Below are 24,802 nucleotides of genomic sequence, written 5' to 3' on the forward strand. Positions count from 1 at the left end.
TAACTTTATTATTGAACTTACTCTACGCCAGCACACTGGGAGTGACATGAGCCTTCTTTTTTTTAAATTAATTTTTTTAATATTCTGTTTCATATTCTTTTCCATTATGGTTTATTACAGGATACTGAACATAGTTCCCTGTGCTATACAGTAGGACCTTGTTGTTTATCCATTCTCTATATAATAGTTTCCATCTTCTAGTCCCAATCTCCCAATCCAGTGACACCCCCCCACCCCGCCGCCCCCAGCAAACACAAGTCATGACATGAGCCTTCTTGATTGAGATGAAGGTATTTGTAAGGTATTGTTTGGTCCTTTTAAAATATATATACCATTTCTCCTTTGTTCTTACACTTACATAATTCATGTTCATTGAAGAAAATTAAAAACACATAAAAAGCACTAATAAAGTCACCTGAAATCCCACTGTCTAGAGACAAGTACTCAATAGTTTGGTTCATCTTTTTCTATATACCTTAGATCTGACAACAGGAGATTGGTCTAGTGAAATACTGTGAAGCTATTAAAAGTAGTCTTGGGAGTTCCCTGGTGGCCTAATGGTTAGGGTCCGGTGCTTTCGCTGCTGTGGCCTGGGTCCAAGCCCTGGTCGGGAAACTGAGATCCTGCAAGCCATGTGGCGTGGCCAAAAAAAAAAAAAAGAAGTCTTGTGTGTGTGTATATATACATTTCTTTCTCTCTGGGTGTGTATGTCAAAGATGTTTATTGAAGTTAATTTTGTAGTGGAAAACACAAAACACCAACACACATAAATAATTAGGAAAATGTACTTATTGACATGGAAAAATAGTCAGGATACATTATTGAATAGATTATAAAATGGTATGCATAGTATCATCATATTTTCATTTTAAAAAATGCACATAAAAGTTTAATAAAATATTAGAGAACAAAATTCAACACCTTTGGGGGAAAAAATTCAACACCTCTGTTACTGTCTGTCTTTTGGACGATAGCCATCCTAGTGGGTGTGAAGTGTTGTCTTATTGTGGTTTTGATTTTCATTTCTCTAGCAACTAATGATGTTGAGTATCTTTTTTTGTGTTCTTATTGCTTATTTGTATATCTTCTTTGGAGAAATGTCTGTTCACATCCCTTATTTTTCACTTGAGTTATTTGTCTTTTTATTTTTCTCCCCTTTTCATATATATGATTTCAAATATTTTCTCCCATTCTAAGTTGATTTTTACTTTTTTTTTTTTGGCTGCCCTGTGTGGCTTGTGGGATTGAAGAAGTGGAGGCTGCCAGTCTCTTAAGGCCTGGGCCCAGACCAGAAACTAGCACCAGGTCACTCCACCATATCCTATTGGTGAGAGCAGATGAAGAGCCCACTCACCCCAGATTCAAGGGGAGGGGACATAGACATATACCCCACCTCTCAATGAAGGAATGTCAGAGAATTTGTGGCTATTTTTAACTTATCATTTATGCTTTATTTTCTTATCAAAATTTAACAAATACCACTGGAACTAATTTTATTTTTTACTTTCCTATAACATTGAGCAGATTTGACCAATTCTGTATACAGTGAGATGTTTGTTGGGCCAGATGAGTTTGACTTCTATCAAATTGGAGTCAACACTGAAATAACATTTTGCTTCAAAGAACTGAAGGTAAACCAAAATTTGTGTCCAATTAAAATTATCAATGGCAATTTAAAATAAAGATTTCACATTTTCCCCCTTTTTTTCCTTTCAGGGAATGCTGACATTTTCAGAAGCTACACATGCTCCTATAGCCATTCATTTTGATTTTCCTGGGAAGTAGGTCCTTGGGAAATTTCTGAGTTTGTTTCTTTTTCTTTTGTCATACATTAATAATAAAACCCTTTGGTTCACTTTGAAATTAATTCACACCTCAGGAATTCCTTAACTTTACTAGCAACACTTATCAAACTAAAATTTTGAAAGATGTCATAACCTAGAGTTCTTTTTATTGGTAACTTGATTTAGAAAGATATATTATTCTGAAGAGTAAAAACATTTATAAACTTGACATACTGAATAAATTGCCAAATTAGAAAATTATACATGGCTTAAACAAGTTAAATCTCTATGAAACTATGGTACTTTATATGATATTTCAGAACTAAAATTTCAGAGAGATTGGGCTAGGATGAATGTGTTTTATGAAATTGGATGTGATGATTTCTAAGGACACTTTTAGTTCTTAGGACTGTCTCGATTTGTGAAAAGACAAGACTTTTACTGTTTCTTTTTACTCCAAAATTATCATTTTTTAATGTTTTCCCAATGTCCATCAGAAAATGAGTGTGAGTGTGATGTTTGCTCTTACTTTGCCTTTTTTAGACCCATGGCTTTAAGTATTGACGATATGTTATTGGAAGCCAACTTTATTTTGGCTACATTAGCTGATGAGCCAAGTAGAGCATCTTCTCCACAATCACTGTGTCTTTCACAAAAACGAAAAAGGTAAGGCCATGTTTTAATGTCTTTATTGGTTGGGATAAAGCCATTGCAGTCTTATTCTGAAATAATTCAATGGCATTCATTTAGGAAACAATTGAGGATGAAAACATTAGAAGGTCAGAAATTTTAATTGAATCAGGAAAGCTCCAGGAAGACCTAACTGTAACAGAGAAATATCACCCATCTTTCACTAGATATTTGCTTTTTCTCTTATGATCACAATTTAACAGGACTGCCTGGTTTATCTTTGTCGTTACCTAAAACTCATTTCCATTTTCAGTAGTTGTTTTTTAGGAGTGATATAGTGTTAAGGTTCACAGGAAAGTTTGTATTCACTACCCAGAACTCTCTTTCTTAGAGAGAGAAACAGCCATTGCTTTTCTTTTGTTCCTTTTGTCTCTCTCTCTTTTTTTTTTTTTTAATTTCGGCTGCGCTGCGTGGCTTGAGGGATCTCAGTTCCCCAACCAGGGATTGAACCTGGGCCACGGCAGTGAAAGCACCGGATCCTAACTGCTGGACCACCAGGGAGTTCCCCCTTTTGTCTCTTAATAACTTTTTTTTTGGTGGAAGGTGCTTCATTGTAAAAGTAACATAAACTTACTATGGGAAATTTGGAAAATGCAGGAAAGTACAAAGAATAAATTAAAAAACACCGACAATTTTACCATCTAGTGATAGCCACTGTTAATATTTGGCACACGGTGTTTTCTTTCAGACTTCTAATTTTGCATACAGTTGCATTTTAAAACAAGATTGGGTCATATAGCATATGTAGTTTTGTATTCTGTTTTTTCCCACAAAATATTATATTGTGAACATTTTCCAGTATTGTTGATAATAACTTGGAAACATGATTTTTAATGACTCTATACAATTTTATCATACAGATATACTGTAATTTATTTGACTTTTTTTCTAACTTCGCCCTATTACCGTGTCACAAGATTGTCTCATATACATTGGGTTGTTTTACTGAAAAATCTGAATCTGTCAAGAGAATTTCTAAATAATCATGTATGTAAATCTTAACTTTCAACAATTAGTTCAATGTTATTTCAGTATATTCCCTAAACCAGTGTTATTGTCATCCCACATTGATCCATTAGTTATATAAAAATATATCTTTCAAAGTAAACAGTTCATTCATTTAATCTCTATTAATACCTCAGGTCAGAGCTGATACATTCAAATTCAGAGGCTGGTAAAAATGTAACCAGCAAGGATGCAGAGTATATCTCGAGAAAAGCAGTACCCAAAAGGCTTTATTCTGAGACTCGCACGAAAGTCTCTTCATCGGAAAACCGTGGCAGCCCATTAACGGAAAGAGCGAACAGAGACATTAGTGAAGTACCAGAAAGCAGTGTCAGTGACACGGAGGAAGTACCAGGATCTTCACATCTCAGGAAGGTAAAAGAAAAACACTGAGACACAACTGCATCTCAGTCAAGAACTCTCGTCATCCGTCTCCCTTTGCAATCTCCCTGCCTCAGCCCACCCCCAATATCCGGGAAATTAATTTTATTATTTTTTGCTAGGGGAGAGGTGAAACCAGTCTGACATGGAGAAAAGGCTGATTTACAGAATGTCAATACAAAATAGTTAAATTGCTCATTGAGTAATTCTAACAAAGTATATTCAAATAGAAATTTGAGTCACTTGTTTTAAAGAATAAATTATGATTTCTTATAGCATACTTATCTTTGAATACAAAATATAATATGCTAAAGTCATATACTTTGCTTTCTAAAATACATGTCCTTCTAATTTTATTTTTCAAGTTTGGTTGGGAAATCCTTTATTCATGGTAGTACAAATGTAAACTTCATCACAACAAACATCACAAATTCCTTCATAGTGGTGTCCCAGTTAAGAACATTATTATGTTACCAACATTTTACTAGATGGATGATAAACTTCACAAAATGCTATAGTGTTAAACCTTAAGAAATCCACTGAAGATAAACATAATTTATTAGAAGTATCAAATAATGATAGTCCCTGTTTTACATGTTTATATTGATGTTTTATTCAAGCTTGTTTTGCTGTTGTTATTATTATTGGTTTGGAAATATGAGTTTCTTAGAGTTAGAAATAACTCTAAGGAGAAATAATGTTACTAAAAGTCACTACTTACACTGTATGAAGACTAAAGGTCTAGTAAAATTGGATAGTAAACTCCACTTATTATTCAGTTTGATGCCACAGTGTTTATTGAATACCTGTTATATGCCTGGCACTTATGGCAATTTTCTCTTCTCGTGAATTACTAGCTTGGCCATAAAGTGAAAACTGAAATCTGTCTTTTCATTATACAGAAACATTTTCCTCGTCCTGTTTTTTGGTCACACATATTGTGCTTACTTTTTCGCAGGCAGCAACAGGAATACATTTTCCTGCTGCTTCACTTCCCTGAAATTCACTAAGATTGCCAATTTCCTCACTAGGGAAAGTGACATTTAGAGCTGTAAGCTCCATGAGTACCATTACAGCACTCTTTTCTTCAAATTTCCTATCATGTCACTTAAATTCTAAAAAGAAAGTTCTATTTTTAAAGGGAATTATTTGCCTTAACTCCTGCAAAAATGAAATTACATTATGGGTAAATAATTTAGACCATTATCATCTTCTATATGAACTACGGTGGGCCTTCTGATTGACCTCCATGCCTCCATTCTCCTCCACTCTGGTTTCCTCCACAGTGTACCAGAAGATTCTTTTGAGACCTTATATTTACAATGAGGTATAGGACTCCAGAGCACTGGCTCTAGAGTTTCTGGGTTGGAATCTCTGTCTTGCCACTTATTAGCTGTGTAACTTGGATAAGTTACTTATCTTTGCTTCAGTTTTCTTTCTGTTAGTAAAATGGGAATAATAATAATGCTACCCAATTGAATTGTTGTGAAAATTAATTGGGCTAATACATGGAGCTGGCACATGGTCAGTGCTCATTAAATGTTAGTTATTGTTATACATCACTCTCCTGCTTTTATTGTCTCTTGGATCATTCTGCTTCGCCCATAGGATTTCACCTAAACCCCTTGGAATGGCATTCAGGGACTTTCCCTAGGGTATTTAATAAAATCTTCTCATTTCCTCCCGTGAGGTCCAGTTCCAGCCCTTCAGAGTATGTTTTAATGTCTGGTAGAGTTAGTACCCCTTTGTAGATTTAGTCAGTTTTTCCTGGCTATTCCTGAATGTGTATTTTTTACTTGAACTTTAATATCAACTTATCTAGCTCCAGAAAAAGTCTGTTGGTATTTTTTTAATTGGGATTTCCTTAAATTTCTGTTAAATTGGGGATGTTAAGAGACACCTTTATGATGCTGAGTCATTCTATCCAAACACAGGCAATATATTTCCACTTGTTAGGTCTACTTTTGTGTCTCTCAGGAGTGTCTTAAAATGTTTCTCATATACATTTACACATTTAAGTTTATTCCTAAGTAATTTAACCTTTTATACTGCTATTGTAAATAGTTTTCTCTACCATTATGTTTTCTGACTGCCTATTGTTTGCGTATATGAAGGCTACTGGTTTTTTTTGTGTTAATTTTATATCCTACTACCCTGCTGAATTATTTTATTGTTTCCATTAGTTTTATCATTGATTCTCTCAGGGTTTCCAGACATGCTATACGTCATTTTTATATAGAGATAGTTTCATTTCTTCTTTAATCTCTCCAACTGACTCTTTTGTTCAGTTGTATTAGCACATAATCTCTAGTACAACATTAACAGTGGAGAGAGTGGGCATGCTTGCTTAGTTCCTCATCTTAGTGGAAACATTCAGCAAATGCTTTTGTGTCCTACTTTTGTTCATACTATTGCTCCTACAGTCTGGGGTGATAGTATTCCTTTTTTCACCGTTCAAACCCCTACCCACCCTTCAAAGCCCAGCTCAAGTGATATGTCTCTTTTTGAAGTCTTCTCATTCTAATCAAATCATTTTGTTTGCTTTATTCATTTTTAATGTCATGTAATAATTTAATAAATATGCTTGTTACTCCACTAGGTAGATTGTGAGCTCATCAAGGGCAGGCCTGAGTCTTACTCATCTCTGTATTCCTAGTGCACAGCCAGTGGTTGGCAAACCTTCAGCCCCAGTTTGGGATAGCCTAAGAAAGTTTTTAAAATCCCTCAAGTAGTATCACAAAATTCCAAAATGAAATCAATTTTAATTCACCTTATTTAAAAAGATAAATAATATGGTAGTATTCTACTTTGGGAAAGGGGATTTTCAAAATTAAACTGTTGTAGAGGAGTATTACTATATTCTAATATTCAAATGACCATTTTTCCATTGTTGATTTTCAATAAGTTATACACAGCTCTCAGGGGCACCAAAATGGGGGAAATATCTATATTATTATATTTTTAATTGAAGTATTATTGACCTACAACACTATGTTAGTTCTAGGTACAGAACATAATGATTTGATATTTCTATACATTACAAAATGATCACAATAAGTCAACAGCAAATTTAGGGCAGTTTTCAAAGACCAAAGTCACCATACAAAGTTATTATAATATTGTTGACTGTATTCCCCATGCTGTACATTTCATCCCCATCACTCATTTATTTTGTAACTGGAAGCTTGTACCTCTTAATCTCCCTCACCTATTTCACTCATCCCCCCACACCCCTCCCCTCTGGCAACCACCTGTTTGTTTTCTGTATCTATGAGTCTGTTTCTGTTTTGTTACGTTTGTTCATTTGTTTTGCTTTTTAGATTCCGTATATAAGTGAAATCACACTGTATTTGTCTTTCTCTGACTTATTTCACTGAACATAATACCTTCTAGGTCCATTGACGTTGTTGCAAATGGCAAGATTTTATTCTTTTTTGTGGCTGAGTGATATTCCACTGTGTACACACACCACATCTTCTTTATCCATTCTTCTATTGGTGGACACTTAGGTTGCTTCTGTATCTTGGCTATTATAAATAAGGCTGCAATGAACATAGGGGTGCAGATATCTTTTTGAATTAGCATTTTTGTTTTTTTCTGAAAAATAGCCAGGAGAGGAATTGCTGGATTGTATGGTAGTTCTATTTTTAAGAGAATATGAATATTATTTTAAAATTTTTATAATAATTTATCTTCTTACCCAATTCGTATAGGATTTGGACTAATTCCAAGTTGTATGGCCATTCATAAACTTTCTCCATTAGAAGACTGTTATATACCAGGGAAAGGCTTGATCATCCAGCCATGAAAGATTTAAAGGCCAAAGAGTAGGTAGGGAAAAGAGGGGGTAGCAAATGACATTTACCTTAAGTCAGTGGCAAATTCAGGGCAGCTCTCAAAGTCCAAAGTAAACTAGTAGGTTTTTAGTTTAATATAGCACAGTAAGCATTATGAAGAGCTATTTGCACATGATATTATACATTGAAGAGACACAGATGCTATCATTAGGTCAATTCCAGCCTTTGGATCTTGACCTTGGTTAACACTAGACTCTTCAGAAGCAACTGAGACTATGCCTCCAATTAAAATCAAAGCCAGTGTATTAGTTTCCTATTGCTGCTATAAAAAATTACCACAAATTCAGTGGCTTAAGACAACACAAATTATCTTACAGTTCAGAAGTCCAAAATGGGTCTCACTGAGCTAAAATCAAGGTGTTGGCAAGGCTGCGTTCCTTTGCGGAGACTCTAGGGAAGAATCTGCTTTCTTGCCTTTCCTATCTTCTTGAGATCACCTGCATTCTTTGACTGTGGTTTCCTTCCAGCTTTAAAACCAGCAACGGCCAGTCAAGTCCTTTTCACATTGCTTCACTCTGATGCTGACTCTTCTCTGCTTTTCACATTTTTTTTTTTTTCGGTATGTGGGCCTCTCACTGTTGTGGCCTCTCCCATTGCGGAGCACAGGCTCCGGATGCGCAGGCTCAATGGCCATGGCTCACAGGCCCAGCCGCTCTGTGGCATGTGGGATCTTCCCGGACCGGGGCACGAACCCGTGTCCCCTGCATCGGCAGGCAGACTCTCAACCACTGTGCCAACCAGGGAAACCCTGCTTTTCACATTTAAGCATCCTTGTGAGTCCACTGGGCCCACCTGGATAGTCCAGGTCACTGATTAGCAACTTTATTCCATTTGCTACCTTAATTCCCTTTTGCCATGTGATATAACATATTCACAGGCTCCTGGGATTAAGATGTGGACATCTTTGGGGGTGCGGGCAGGCCATCATTCTGCCTACCACAGACTGTATCACAGCTAATTTGGGGTGTTTCATCTGGAGCAAGGGTTCAACAGCTGCTGTCAGAACTGCCCCATGCAGAGGGCATCTTCACCTTCTGATGTGTGAGGATGAGCCAAGAACAGGGATCATTCACTTATTCATTCTTGTTACCTACCCTGCAACTCCCACACGTATTTGTTGAAGGCCTTGTGTTGTAGATGTGGGGTATACCATGGTATGCAAAATAAACAAGAAACATTCCTAAACTTGATTATAGACTAGGAGGGAGAAAGACATTAAACAAATAGTCACATGACTAAATATTTGATAATTTTTAAAAACCTGTGTTCAATCAAGGAAAAGTTTAAGGTGCTTTGAGAGGATTTAAGGTATGAACTGACCTAATCTAGGAGGTCAGAACGTCTTCTTTGAAATTGGTGTTTGAGCTGAACTGGAAAGGATAAGGTAGTAGGGGGGAGTTAAGTGGATGTGTGGCATGTGCAAAAGCCCCTGTGATGGAGGGAGTGTGCTGGTTTTAAGGAACTGGAGGATGACCAGTGTGGTTAGCAGGCAGATAGCCAGGGTGAAACAATGGCACAGGGTGAATGAAACTAGAGTAATTGCTGAGTGCCGATTCATGCCAGATGTAAACAGCCATGTAAACGGCCATATAAAGTACTGTGGCATTTAAAGTATTTGAAGGATTTTAACAGGGAGGGCTGCCAGAGTTGAATTTTGGAAAGATAACTTTAGTTGCAGCTACTATGTGCAGAATGGGATGCAGTGAGGCAAGAATGGAAGTTCAGTTGTGGCATCTGAGAGATGGTGATTCAGTAGCAATGCAGAGAAGTGGCCAAAGTAGACAGCTAATTGAGGAGGTAGAAGTAGCAGGACTCTGTGATGGATTGGTTATGGGGCTTAAGGGAAAAGGAGGTATCAAGGTCTGGAGCAACAGGTTCAATGCTCACTAAGATCATGAATTCTATTTTGGACATGTTAAGTGGCAGAAATCAAATAGGTAGTAGGGTATACGAAGTTCAAATTCTGTGAGACTCCCCGGCATATACATATGTAGTAATTTCTGCCAGCAGTGTGAAAGAAAGTTCCTAGGGAGAGAGTGCAGGGGAGAGTACTGCCATCATTTAAAGCAGTGGTTCTTAACCAGGGCCAGGGGACGTTGGGCAATGTCTGGAGACAATTCTGGATGTCACAATTCAGGAAGGAGGGTGCTACTGGCATCTAGTGGGCAGAGGCAAGGGATGCTGCTCAACACCCTCCCATGAGCAGGACAGCCCTCACAACAAAGAAGCACCAGGCCTCAAATGTCAGTAGTGTTACGGCTGAGAAACCCTGATTCAAAGGCTGGGTAGAAGAGGGCAAGCCAGCTGAAAAGTCTGAGAGCAACCAGGAGAATGCAGCATGAGGAAGGTTTGAGAAGAAAGTGTCAGAGTGACTATCAAGTGGGATGGAGACTGAAAATGGTCATTGGCTTAAGGATCTGGCAATTTTTGGTGACCATCTTGAGAAGTGCTTCTGTGTGAGGGTCAGGAGCTTTTTTAGATAGGACGGAAGAATAGGAGATTGAGAAAATGGAGAAAGCAAGTGTAGACAACTCTACAGCAGAGGTAAGGATGGAGGGAGGAAGGGAATGAGGCTATTTATATATTTTAATGAGAGACATTTGATTATTTTAAAATGCTGACATTCTTATCCAGTAGAGGAGAGGCATGGGAGGGGCTGGGAGTCAGAGACAGGGAGAGAAGGACTGGCTCTAGTCAGGAGTAGCTGCTTCTGTCGCAGCAGGAGGGAAAGGGGAGAAGATGGATGGAGTCGAGCAGGATGGCCTACAGTGTCTCCCTTTATCTCTGTCTCCCACAGCCTTAGTGTTAGTTTCTTTCTTTTTAAAATTAATTAATTAACTAATTTGGCTGTGCCGGGTCTTAGTTGCGGGATGCGAGATCTTTAGTTGCATTTGCTGCATGTGGGACCCAGTTCCCCGACCAGGGATTGAACCTGGGCCTCCTACACTGGGAGCGTGGAGTCCTAGCCACTGGACCACCAGGGAAGTCCCTGGTGTTAGTTTCAATGGCTCAGGCAGGGTAGTCAGAAGCAGACCACTGATTCCACACTGTGTGCCTTTGGAGTCCAGGGAAGGGTTTTATTTTAGGATGTTTTGGGCCACTCAAGAAGGTTTTGGGTATTTCATGAACCATCACTATTAAAGTTAGGGAGACCACCTTGGCTGAGCTTCTGAAAAGGGGTATTTGATGAGCGCTAATTTGCTTTGAATAAACAGTACAGTTACTTTTTTCCCCTCCAGTTTTCTCGCATGTTCTTTGGAGCAGTTTCTTCTGACCAACAAGAACACTTCAACCACCCTTTCCACAGTCTGGCAACAGCAAGTGACAGTGAAGAGGACGTGAATAATGGCAGTTTTTCCACATTCTAACAATGATGGCTGAGCTGGCCCCCTACCCATTTACTGGCTCACTTGCACCTCAAACACATTTTCACACTTAAGCCTATGAAGATATTGTCTTGGACTTCCTTGAAATGGATAATGGGCTGCTAGTTTTCTAAACATCTTCTTATACAACAACCATATCTAGAAATAGCTGCTTGTCAAGTAAATGTAATTTGCTTTAAATCCATTATGCTTCTTGGGAGGGAGAAGAGTTTTCTGTGCAGGGAAAAAGCTCATTAGAATTCTTCAATTCAGGGACTTCCCTGGTGATGCAGTGGTTGAGAGTCCGCCTGTCAATGCAGGGGACATGGGTTCAAGCCCTGGTCTGGGAAGATCCCACATGCTGTGGAGCAACTAAGCCCGTGTGCCGCAACTACTGAGCCTGCACTCTAGAGCCCGTGAGTCACAACTACTGAAGCCTGCGTGCCATGCTCCGCAACAAGAGAAGCCACTGCAATGAGAAGCCCGTGCACCACAACGAAGAGTAGCCCCTGCTCACCGCAACTAGAGAAAGCATGCGTGGAGCAATGAAAACCCAACACAGCCAAATAAATAAAATTTAAAAAAATAAAAAAGAATTCTTCAATTCAGCACACATTCACACTAGAGTTTTTAGCATTTTCTTTACCAGTTTTATAAAGGTATTTAAACTTTCTTTAGCAGCCATTTTGAGTGCATCAATATGGCTTGTAGAGTTCAGGTATCTTCTGTGTTTGATTGCAAACATTTGAGTTTTGGTGCTTTCAGACATAGTAAAAAGTTATGTATGTAATACCATAACATTTTTGGTCTATTGCTTGCTATATTTTGTTAAGATTTTAAGTAAAAATATATGACTTTAAAATTTTGCAGTGTGATGCAGAAAAGAAGTGATGCCAAAAAATTATTTCTGTATTATCTGATATAGAACAGCAGCCTCCACTGCCAAGAAAGCCTGGGTTTGGAGGGGAATGAGATGGAAGATGAATGTCTCTGTTCTTTGCCTCTTTAAGAATTAGCTTCTTACCTGCACAGAATAAAAAATCTGGCACAGAAATATTGTTATATAACATCTTATGATGTGTGCCTCTCCCTCTCCCAAACCTGTTTAGAGTCAATTATAACCTGACAAACTAGACTTTTGTAACACCTTAATTGTTAAGCCTGTGAAACCATCAAATCACAAGGAAATGTTAATTGGCAAGCAATTGTGCTTTAGATTTTGTGAGGAATTAATAAGACAAAGGTGGCTGAGTGGATTAGTAAACTTTAGAACTGTGAACAGAGTTCAAACTAAAACCAGAATGAGTTTGGCTCTTGTAGCTTGGTAATGAGCCATAGCTACCCACAATAACCTAATAAAAACTCAAGTTCATCCCAAAATGTTCCTCAGTGAATGAAACTGGGCTTTCATCAAGCTTTTTTTGGAAACTGGCAATGCCCACATAATTTCACATTGTAGGCTAAAGATTTATGTATCTTTTGCTTACACTGATGACTAACACTGAATTTCACATATTCCTAATAAATGCAGATGACTACATGGAGAACATTTATACCCGAGAGTAACTGTAGGTCTCCTTGCTGAGGATGAAGTTTCTGGTTCGCTCATTGAAATGGGCCAGGGCAGTTTCGGCTGTGAAGGCATCATCATCATCAGTAATCACCTAGATGCAGCACTGGTCTGTAAAAGGCAGTTACACTGTCAAATTGTATATAGTTTGGATTTTAGAATTTGGATACAGAATGCTAAATTTAAATGACATCAGATTTTTGTTTGACTTCACATACCATTTAGAAGATGCAAAAGGCTTCTCAGCTGGGAAACCATCTATATGTTACATTCAATTATTAATCCAGTTTGACGAATTTTTGAGGAAGCTAAACTGATGTAGTAAATGAGCTGGTGAAAAAGAGCCTTAGTGAATAAACTAGTAAAAGGCAGAAATGATAGCTACAAAGTATGGAGTCACTGCTAGACTAAGAGGCTTGGAAATGAGGACCTGATAGGGACCAACAAAATCAATGTCAAGGGCCAGTGTCTTATTTTGTTACTACTCAAATTAAAAGGAGTACACAGATTAGTATAAATACTATATTTATTAAATATCTTTACAGTTTATTTAAATGTATTTACAGAACTATTCCTGCATAAGTTATACTTCAGACATCCAATTCAGGTCACTGCCTCTTGGGTAAGACAAATAATGATAGTCTCAACAGAAAAAAGCAGCTCATTAGTATACACAAATTCAGACTTGCTTCATTATTTAGCCATCTTTGCCACAAACTACCTGCTTACAGTTAAAATTTTGACATGGACACTGTCGATTTTTAGTTGAACTTCAATTTTGCAAAGAATTTAATTTTTTTAAACAATAGAATCCAAATGTTTTCTGTTTCACATTTTGTTTTATAAGCAGATTTTGGTTTTTTAATGTTGTAAAATTTGTTAAATGCAAAAATGTGATAGTTTCCAGGAAAATTGGATGCTGTAGCTTCTACCAAAGATAGCTGGTATAAGGTGACAAGGAACCATGAACTTAATCAGAAGTACAAACATTTACAGTTCTAGCCTATCTTGTTTACAATCTCCAAAACACTCAAAACTGACTCAGTGAATCCCACAATTACTGCCTTGTTACATGATGTGGTATGTTGGTGGTACTGAAGGCGGTACTGAAGGCTACTATTCTATCCAGAACGAATGCAACCGATGTGATAAGACACTCGCCCATCATGCAAAGCTCGAAATCTAGTTTCTAATCTAGTTACAGCCCAACTCCCAGACATGCACACCTGGAATGGATTCTTTTGTGATTTAGTACCCATCAACCATGTCAAGCCAGTACAGTAATTCAGGACAAGTAACTTGTTTTCCCCACCTCATTTCTTCTTTCAGTTTTTAGGAGCCTATGGACTCTACTGTGTATCCATTCGGTGAATTCCTTTTTGTGCGCAGGCAGCTTAAGTTCACAGGAAGAAATAAGGTTCTGATATGTTTAGAGTGCACACTTTAAAACAGAACAAAATAAAAATTTCAAGCATGTGATAAAAATATTGATTTTTATAATACAGTATTGCTTTATAAATATAGATGGAAAAGCTATAAACTTTACTGGTCTTTGGTGCATCCAGAGAGGGATAAATAATTTGCCATTTGTAAATTAGAAATCCAAATTCTCTTTTGTTATAAAAGTCCACTACGTGAGGCAAATGTATCAATATGTGTGTTTATACTGCTTGATTTAAAATACAATTAACACATCAAGTTCAGAATTAGACCCACCAAGTGGTATATCTCAGGCACACCCCACAAAGACTTGGGTCCTGTGACATGGAAAATTCCAGTATGGGTACTACACAGCCTCTGACCACTGACAGTGGAAGGAAAGTTACTTGTTAAGCAGCACTCCAACAGACCCCCACAGTCATAAAATTAAGTGCATAACACAAAAAGGGCAGGGGAAAAAAAGAGAAAATATTTTGTGTCCCAAATCTACAGGCCAGGTCCAAAGTCAGTTCCCCTGTGAAACTCAATTCTTGTCCCACTATTTTCAACATCCCTGGAACAAACACATTGTCAATTTCTAACGCTCATTTCTCAAAAAAGACTAAGTTGATTAAATGAGTTGTGTAAAACACCACCATCAATCTACCTTTATGAAGACTGTGTTTGATGGGTTTAGATGAGTGCAGAGAAAGCCAGTGATGTGACCAGCACTGCTCTTACGTGGAATTAAATGTATGCATTGGAAAATTAATACAAAATATATCCAGATCATAAGGCTCCATACCTCTGACCAGAAATAATTAAAAACCCAACAAAAGAACTGAAGTTGTCAGCCCAAGTGTAAATGTATTCCTTCCAACAAAACCCTTCTGGATGCAACTTTCTTTACTTTTTAAATACACAGAGACTGCAAATAGTTTGTGCAAAATAAATACCCCGCCACTTGCCACTCACGCTTCTGTGTTTTATCACAGCACGATGGATTCTCATTATTTAAACAGAGTCTCTCTCCACCCCCCACCCCACCCCCCATCTCCTCTACCAAAGAATTCTGTTTTGTCAGGTTAGGGTAGTTAAGGCATTCTGACATGTAATTAAAGGTGATTCAAAATAGATATCTAACATTATGCCAATTTAGGAATAGTAGATAAATTACTGAACGGCTTACAAATGAATAACTCATTCTTATTATAAATGAAATGCCTGTTACAAGCATGATGCATTGAAATATAGTAATGACATGTACATGGTACATGTTAAACATTTTTAAATAAAACAAAAGCTTGACAGTTACTCAAATATACAGTACAAATTCACAAAACAAAATCTTTTAAAACAAGTTGAGGTAACCTCAAACATAAGTTTTAATGCAATAAACCAGGGAGTAAGTATCTCCTTTAGAGAAAGAGACTTTCTATATTCTCAAGTAGATTCTCATTAGGTTTAATTGCATTCTCATCTATACACCAATGTTACCTGACATATATAAAACATGGCTTTAATTTAAGGATTTCTAAGTATATATATTTTTCTACCACGAAGTTAATGAAGGAAAAAAACTGACCCAAAAATATATATCTTTACAGCAGTCGACTTGTACACAAACCTTAAAAATAAGTTTGAATTTGCAGATAATGGAAAAACTGAATGTGGGGTAATTTTATAAGGAAACTATACACTGCAAGATGGCTATTCGGAAACTGTAAACATTAAGCTTGATTCAGAAACCCCTAAATTTCTGTGTAGGGCAAATGCAAATGTCATATCATCACTAGGAGTTTTCCTCGTGGACTCTTGTGCCACTGCCCACAGTGTTCTTTCCACATGGACTCCCTGAATTTGGTACATGCTCTATAGAAAGCAAGGCTACTAACAACAGGTCTGAGAGTGAGAAAAGGGGTATAGCGTGACCATCAAAGGCCAACAAAATTCAAAGTTAGAGCTGTTCCATTCTCAACCCATCAGGCCTATGGGCCTAAAGCTCCCACACAGGGGCATCATATCAGACAGCTGGGAGGAATTTCAGCTGTAACATTAAATTTGTAGGCTTTGAGGAATTTATAACCTTGAATAATATTTCCATTAAAAATTTTTGGTAAGGAGTCTCCCCAAACCCCCCTGCAGATCAGGCCACCAGCCTGTGATATGCAGTAACCAATAAACTGCTGAAACTTTCATCACAGGAGCACAATTAATCATCTTTTAAAAACCATGAAACATTTGCATACATAGAACTAAACTGAATTTTTCTTCCAACTTGTAACCAAAAAAAAGCTCCCCGGATCAAGATTTTGTAATCCAGAACAATGTTTTAGAGCAAGATTATAAGCCCCTGAAAAATAGGAGTTTATAATGAAAACATAAAGCCACACCCAATCATAACACAGACTGTATAGTACACGTGTAACATATCTTTTGATAATATATAACGTATGTTTCTAGTAGATGTACCATAACATACAATTTGTGTTAGACTTTTAAAATCCCTTTAACACATTCTAATTTTGAATTCACTTTACCAATATTACTCATTTTCAATACTTCAACTGTTTTTGAAAAGTAATAGACATTTTGGCTTTGAAAACCTCCATCCCATCATGGAAAGGACAATGTGAAGTGAAGGCCAATCTTCAAATCTTGATTCTCTTCAAATGTTGCTGGCAGATATGAGCTAGTGAATGACAGTAGTGGTTCTCAACAAAGATCTCAATGGGGTCTCAAAAAGACAGGCAAAAGGCTTACATCACTGGCCACTGAGATCAGTAGCAAAGAAACATGGTCCTGCCAGCAGGATCAGCACACACGGTAGGGGAGAATTTGGGATGATGAAAGGAGAGGCAGGAGTTGACACCTAGGTGAGTCAGTCTGTATACTCAGCCACTATTGAGAGAAGGACAGTGATGTCATCTGGCTTTCCACCTAAAATGAAAATGAAAACGTATTTATATATTTTAAAAGGAAAAGTCAATAAAAAATGTAAGCCTAAATAAATAAGTACTAGGAAACAAATACTGGTATCTCAGGCAGGTTTGGTTTGTCAATATACTCTGGCAGAAAAAAGGAAAAAAACCATTTGATAAATAGTTAAAATGCACCAAGAAATTACATGTAATTTAATTGAAGCTTTTAAAAAAAACCTTCCCTGCTCCTTTACAACAGCTCTGTTAAAATGGCCACCACCACATCCTCTGTTTATAGCAATCATAATAAAGACAAAATGTGGCTAAGATTAATTCTGCCTGACAAGAAAGTTACATGTTATACCCACAATCCTAATTTGGACAAACATATCCAATGTTTTGAAACTAGTAATAGTCTTGTATTCTAATCTGGCAATCAGCTATGGCATGTGCTTTTTTCTATTTGAATATTTCCTGGACAGCTAAGAAATGCTTTACATATCATAAGATTCTACCAGCAAGAAACTGACCAACTCTGCTAGTTCTGATATGCTAGTACCAACATGTCATCTGAGCTCCAAGACTGAGCTACTTGGCCTGCTCCCAAAGTTACATATCGCTCAGTAGATAGGAAGACTCTTTAGGCAAGGACAGTCTAACATTACTTCCATCTTCAAAACCTGCCATGGCAATTTGGCAGGCAAATACTGTCAATGAGTCCCACAAAGCCAGAGGAAGGGAGAAGTGAAATGTCAGACTCATGAAGGGCAGAATGTTTAAACTGTTAGGAATGTCCAGGCAGAGCTCGGAGGCTTTTGGGGCTCAGGTCCAAGCAGTGCAGTGGCAGCAATAAAGGGCTTCAGGTTCCACCTGCCTCTGCAGCCAATTAAATTCAGTTCTGAAGGGCACCTCTGTGGGGAACACATGATGACATGCACTTGCTCTGTCCTTCAGTGTTACAGCCTGCTGACCTTGCTCCCACGGGCTCACAGCTGGGAGAGGGCACCTCAGCAGTCTCACCCCAGTGCTGTAGTTTGCCTCACCCACAGCCCAGAATGCTCCCATCCTCTATGTCCCCAGTTAGTCCCTATGACCTTCCTAAGGAATGCTTACCTCTCACATTCAATCCATTGTCACATGCAAACTGTGCAAAAGGTGACATATAATTTGGGTCATAGGCCAGCTCATGAGCTTGCTCAGCAATGCTTCTTGCCGTCTGTTGTATACTCTCATAATTTGAATTCTAATATGAAAACATGAGGGAGTTATTTTTACCATAATGCCTCACATGATTTCTGCACACAGTAAACATCACTTGCAAGCATCGCTTTTTAAGACAGTAACACTTATCTAATCATAGTTTCCACCACTTAAGTTTTATTCCAGTTAGAGAAGACAATGAAACATTATACCTCAACTAAAATGAATGAGATCACCAGTGCTGCCTGCATAAGATGTCAATTAGAAAGTCCTTTGCATGGACTTGGGTCCTGAAGTTTGAATTTTCTTTCTTTTTTTTTTGGCCGCGCCATGCGGCATGTGGGATCTTGGTTCCCTGACCAGGGATCAAACCCACACCCCGTGCGGTGGAAGAGTGGAGTCTTAACCACTGGACCACCAGGGAAGTCCCTTGAATTTTCATATTTGTTTTTTTTTTCCCACTTGAAATTCTTAAGGCATTCTTGCTAAAATGGGATGGGGTTGAAAGGGCGGATTTTGATAGCACTTCGGGATGACCTCAAAAGCTTCCTTGCTTGGGAATGCCCCCCTGGCCAAGCACAGTGTGCTCTCCAAGTAAGGGCTGCCAGTTGCCCTACTGAAAATCCCTCTCTATTCTGTATTCCTTCACCTTGCTTTATTTTTCTTCTTCTTATTTACCACCACCATTATAGCTATTCTTTCTTTCTCTGTATTATCTGTCTTCCTCCACTAGAATGTAAGCTCCATAAGGGCAGGGAATGTGTCATTTCTGCTTGTCATTCTGTTACCACACAGAGCACAGTGCCAGCACGTGTAAGCGCCTGACCTTTACTAGGCCCCACAGACAAGGCGTAGTGCTAAGGGTTTCTAATGCATGGTCTTGGTTTATCCTTACCAAAACCCTACAAAACAGGCCTTTTGTACCACTCCACCATTATACAGGTGAGGAAAATACTGCTTAAAAAGTTTAGAAACTTACTCAAAGTCATACTGGTTAGTGGTAAAAACATGAGAAAAGACTAATTTTCCCCAGAGTCAGTACTTTACAAAGCCAGGAGAATATGCAGACTGGTTTTCACTTCCTTCCACTCTCTGTATGGGCCAAATCTGAACAGTTTCTTTACTGATGACAGCTCAGATCACATCAAGGCCCCTAGTTGCCTGCTGCCCTTGGCTGCTGCCTTGGCTGGCTCTGGTATGATGATTTCCTATCTTTCCCAGCCTGAACACCTGCTGAGTTTGCTAGGAGAATAAAAAGTGAAAAAGACAACCAGCAACTAACACCATTAAAATACCATTAAAAACACAAACAAGAACTGGCCCATCTGGACTTTTCCTACCTTTACCACCCTACTAAATAAAGGCTTGGATGAGAAGCCTCTTTTCCCTTCAAGTTCTCCAACTGTGAATATTTCTATATACAACTGTTTCAAAGATTAGAACCATTTTTATTTTCCTAAATTCACAAAAGAGTCCTTTCCAAAACTACAAAAAGAGATAATGCAATTGAATTAATAAAAATCAGCTGCCCAGAGAGGGTCACTGTTTCCAAAGGCCAACCTTTGAATTAATTACCTTTAACTTTTTTAGCTCCTGAAGGATCATATAATCAGGCATGTTGTCAAAGAGTCCATCTGTCGCCGTCAGGATAATGTCTCCTAACTGGACATCAAAAGATGTGCTATCAGCGGCATCCGGGCTGTGACAAGGACAGCATAGGGACAAAGTTAACAGAGCCTTTTAGAGATAACTGTTAAAAGTTTGCAATGGGAATGATGCTACAATGTAATGAGGCTTTAAGGAAAACTAATATATAGTAGCAGTCAATAATAAAAACCACCATTCTGAAATTTCTAACCTTGAAAAAAATTAACTGAAAACTCTGATACAAATATTTCAAAAGCTTAACTAAAACTATCAAGTAAAACTGAGTTTGATGATTAGTCTCATGTGGTTTAAAAGGCGGAAGGGTTCTTTTCTGAGTCAGACACTAAAATGCCTCTAAAATCCTGGTGGAAATGAGTCTTTGTTTCCTAATTCTTTAGAGCCAAATTCCATCCTCTCTTATTCACTTTCCACTCATCAGTTTCCCTGCAGGCTTGAATTTGGCTCTCAGGAGGCTGTGTTATAGTGGAATAACTGAGCACTATGGAGGAGAGCATGCAAATCCTATAAGAATTAATTCATATGAAATACCTGCAATGGTATTTCTTACTATAATACTAGTAATTACTAGTATATTACTAGTAATACCAAATTAGTATTACTAAGTCATACTTACTCTGGTAGAGTAAGGACTGTGTGTCTCCCAGGGTTTACAAAGTGCTCATCATGTATAGGTTACTTATTTATTAGTGTGCCTGGCACACAGTAGGTCTTCAAGTAATATCTAATGAATGGAAGAAACAAAGTAACTGACCCTCCAAACTGGGGAAAAACTCATTACTATATTGTTAATGAAGAGAAGAAGGTACTTTGTGTGTGTGTGTGTGTGTGTGTGTGTGTGTGTGTGAGAGAGAGAGAGAGAGAGAGAGAGAGAGAGAGAGAGAGAGAGAGAGAGAGAGAGAGAGAGAGAGGGAGAGAGAGAGAGAGAGAGACGCTTCTATATGCAGAGAATAAATCTGGCAGTGGCTGCCTCTGAGGACAGAATGTGTGGATGGGGTAGGGACAGAAGCTTGATTTTTCACTACATGTTTTTGTGTAAAACTTTTAAAAAGATATAAGAAAACAGATATAAGAGTGGGGGGTGGGGGGAACCACAGGTGGGAAGAAGAGAAAATATATTCAAAGAGTTAATGGTCCCCTCAGAGGCTGGTTCTCAGCCATTTCCAAAGGCCAGCTCCACTGCTTCCAAGCCTCCAAGGTGAGGAAAAGGTGAGATATCTGATAATCTACCTTCACTTGTAATTAGGGAACAAGAGCCAGGAAAAAAATTCATACACTGACCCAGAATATGGAGACAGAACCAAAGCACCCTAAGCTTGATTAAAAACAAAAAAAAACAAAGAAAAAACTTGTGTAAGTGACATGTTATAAAATTTGCAAAAAGAAAACATAAAAACAAACAGCCCACCCATGCCTGCTGGGGATTTACGCAAAGCCCATTGAGGAAATTTCTAGTTTGTCTTCTCTTGACTGAGGAAAGCAGCAGCACATCTAGAAGTTCTGTGACGGGCTTTTGGCAAGGAACAAATTAGCTTTCGCTTACACAGTTATACAGTAAACATTTTGTAAGAACAGCTACTAAAGGAAATCTGTAAGTTAAGCTTAAAACAATATTTTATAGATAAGAGGGACTAATAACTAAGGAGATAACATGCAGCTGGGAAACAAAAAAGACCAAAAAATAAGAAAATTTTAAAAAGACTGTAAAACTGGTAGAAACCAGGTCGATTTCTTCCGTGGAATAAAGAGAAACAATACAAGACATTTCACATTTGCTCAGTCTTTGGAAACTAATCAGATTTTAGAAGTTTAGATTAATGACCAGGTTGGCACGGAAGTTCTATTTTATGCTGAGGTTTTTCTTTCCCCAGGAGTGTCCTTTGCTATTCTGTCTGTGAGAGACTCGCTGCCATTGGACAGATCGTCCTCTTCTCCCAACACTCCCACCCATGAGCTTGGTGTTCCGCCAGCTGCAGTTTTGCCCATTTTGATTGAACATACTGTGCTGCTGGAAACTTTTGACTGCACTGAAACACGAGCTGAAATCACATGCTAGCATGCTGCCTCTGGGCTCCAGGGGAAGCAACCTCCACCTCACCGGCAGGCCAGGCCAAGTGCTGTCCTGACCAGACTGTCCCAAAGATAGCGTGTGAGGTACAGCAGGGCCGCTCTAGCACTCAGAGGCCAAAACAACAAGGATCAAGTAAAGGAAAATCAAAGCACTGTTCTCCAAAAACTGTTAGCTGAACTTGACATCTACGAACGCCTTGGGGTTCTGAGTTCTCCCCACTCCAACAGGGCTAATATTGATGTGCATTACAGCCAACTGAAGAAGGGCCTATAATCAAATTTTCTTCCAATTATGGTAATCTGCCTTAATCTGAAAGTAAAAAACTGCTTCCCTCTCTCTAGGAGTCAGCAATAGACTTCAGATGGGTAATACTGTACTTAATTATACAGTATGCTCATTCCAGTTTAAAAGATGGCAGTAATCATCATTTTATCTTAGTTTGGACTTAAGATTTGGCCCAATAAGAACTATTAAGTAGAGACAATAGGCACTTGCTAGAATGCTTCTACTTTTACAAAAGGTTCATTACCCATTTAACCACATTTATGAATTGCCAACAATGTTTGTGTCAAGCCCTGTAAGGCTGTTAAAGGCAGTGAAATCTGAGACTGTTTTAGTGTTACTCTGTACTCTGATCTTAGAAAAGATAAACTGTAAAAGTTGATTCAAAAAAGTCCTGATTTTCCTGGAAAGTTCTTGACAATTTAAAAATGAACTGAGAGAAGGTATCAGAAGAAAAAAAGAACAGAACACATCAAGAGCACCATCAGACCACCTCTGAGTCCATTTCCTGAAAGTTAACTTTGCCTGACAAGTTTTGCAGGGACTGCAAGTTCTATTTGATGCATATTATAGGAGGCCCCGAGAATCAGGAAGTTATTCTGATAAATAAAGCAGATGTCTGTTTGCATTTTTCCCCAATAACGTATGCAAAATCTTGTATAGGCAATGGCACAGATAAACAATGACTCATTTCTCCAGCACAACTTAACAAATACAACTGTATGTACCATGTGGTCTTGGTATGAAAAACTAATATTCTGTAAGCCTGAAATAGTATTTTCATAGTCTTGTCAAATTATCAGGTGTTTATCAGAATTCAACTTGGCTGAAATATCAAGTTCAAGCACAGTATCTTTCGATGTCAGACTAAAAGGTCCTCAGTGTGCCTTCTTTTCTCACATGAGAATGGAAAATGCCTATCTCCAACACTGTAGTTAAGGGGAATGGGAAGGAACCTGTTGGTGAGAATGGGGAGATTACCTGTCACTCAAGACGACTCCCTCGGCTTCAGGGGGTGCGATTGAGAGCTGGAACGGAGTGTTGAAGTAATGCTGCTGTTCATCTGATCGGTGCACAACTTCACCACCTCTGACAACCAGAAAGCCTGAGTCGCCCAGGTTTGCTGTGTGCAAGCGGTGGCTAGTTCTGTCCAGCACCACGATGCAGGCAGTACTGCTACCTAGAAACAAAAATGATCTCCATTTATTTTCTCTTTCTAGGCTGTCTCTGCATACACATTTTTATCATATCGCCCCAAAGAGCAACATGCCATAATTTGAATCTCCTTTGCCTAAACAGGACCTTTCTTAGTTATGGCTCCATATCAATGTCCGCAGTAACCTGATGAGGATCAACATGACGGGGAAAGAAAACGGGATTTATACTATGCATAGTTAAGTGGGCCAGTGATGACTTGGATTCTTCCACTTGCAGAGATAGGAAACAATAAAAATGGCTGGTATTTAACCACATTATTTCAATAGTGCTATAATCTATCTCAAATGCTCAAAAGGATGTTGTTGAGATATTAAGTTTTAATACTTAAAATGCCAGAAGGAGCATGTTACGTTTCCATGACATTTCTCATTAGTCATAGGCAGAAAGCCTTCTCTGTGAAATTCACTAACATTTAAGACAAGGCACATAACTACAATTTTAAACAGAATTTCCATCTGCTGAGGTCATGAAGAACTTTTACTGAAGACTGACTCACTATGAAGTAACAAGACCAATTTTCCCAGGTAGCTTGTGGAATCAACCTGTTCACTTTACAGAGACTACCTGTTCAGAGAGAAGAGACCACATTCCAAGCAGAAGCTTCTGTGTACCTCTGCAGCACACAGCTCACATGACCTTCCCCACACTGAGGCTGACAGTACAATTAGTGAAAGTGCTTTCAAGTGCTAAAATTTCAACCTATGCACTGAAATATGTGCATATCCTTTGATCTAGCAATTCCACTGTGAGGATTTATCATAAGAAAATAATGTGTTAGCTATTTGATAGCCACTAAAATTGTGTGAGAGAAATATATCTGAAAATGAAAGATAATTTAAGTGAAACAAGTGACTATTTTGCCAGAAAAATGGCAAAATAGAAAAATGAGCAGTTTACCAAGAAATAAATGTAAATGGTCTGTAAATATATTTCTAAAAAATGATCACTGCACTAGTGTAGGAAACATGGTCACTCTCATTTCACAGTGGTAAGAGAGTAGAACTAAATAACCTTTCTAAAGGACAATATTGCCCTGAAATATGTGCATATCCTTTGATCTAGCAATTCTACTGTGAGGATTTATCATAAGAAAATAATTAGAGATGCAAACAAGACTTAAGTACAAAAACACTGCATAAGATCACAAAGAACTGGTAACAACCTCAACATCTAAAATTAAGGGACTGGGGACCTCCCTCGTGGCACGGTGGTTAAGAATCCGCCTGCCAATGCAGGGGACACGGGTTAAAGCCCTGGTCCGGGAAGATCCCACATGCCGCAGAGTAACTAAGCCCGTGCACCACAACTACTGAGCCTGCGTTCTACAGCCTGTGAGCCACAATTACTGAGCCTGCCTGCCACAACTACTGAAAC

General features: G+C 38.4%; 2 protein-coding genes across 8 annotated transcripts in view; one reads left to right on the forward strand and one right to left on the reverse strand.

The window, feature by feature from the left end:
• The window catches only part of RAD9B (RAD9 checkpoint clamp component B), a 34,854-nt gene extending 20,362 nt beyond the window's left edge, over positions 1-14,492 (forward strand). For all 6 annotated transcript variants that reach the window (XM_019950372.3, XM_033836882.2, XM_073790074.1 and 3 more), the window contains 5 exons: positions 1,525-1,631; positions 1,717-1,781; positions 2,328-2,450; positions 3,617-3,854; positions 10,957-14,492. In XM_019950372.3, the coding sequence (XP_019805931.1) occupies positions 1,525-1,631; positions 1,717-1,781; positions 2,328-2,450; positions 3,617-3,854; positions 10,957-11,085 (662 nt within the window). In that variant the 3' untranslated portion in view covers positions 11,086-14,492. The remainder of the gene's footprint in view (positions 1-1,524; positions 1,632-1,716; positions 1,782-2,327; positions 2,451-3,616; positions 3,855-10,956) is intronic.
• PPTC7 (protein phosphatase targeting COQ7) overlaps positions 13,161-24,802 on the reverse strand; it is a 38,840-nt gene continuing 27,198 nt past the window's right edge. Inside the window, exons 3-6 of one of the 2 annotated variants that reach the window (XM_019950373.2) lie at positions 23,192-23,390; positions 19,768-19,891; positions 18,106-18,235; positions 13,161-17,011 (exon numbers count right to left, since the gene is read on the reverse strand). In XM_019950373.2, coding sequence (XP_019805932.1) covers positions 16,953-17,011; positions 18,106-18,235; positions 19,768-19,891; positions 23,192-23,390 — 512 coding nt within the window. In that variant the 3' untranslated portion in view covers positions 13,161-16,952. The remainder of the gene's footprint in view (positions 17,012-18,105; positions 18,236-19,767; positions 19,892-23,191; positions 23,391-24,802) is intronic. The other variant, XM_019950374.2, reaches the window with a different exon arrangement.

Source organism: Tursiops truncatus, chromosome 13 (genome assembly GCF_011762595.2).
Source record: "Tursiops truncatus isolate mTurTru1 chromosome 13, mTurTru1.mat.Y, whole genome shotgun sequence".
Lineage (NCBI taxonomy): Eukaryota > Metazoa > Chordata > Mammalia > Artiodactyla > Delphinidae > Tursiops > Tursiops truncatus.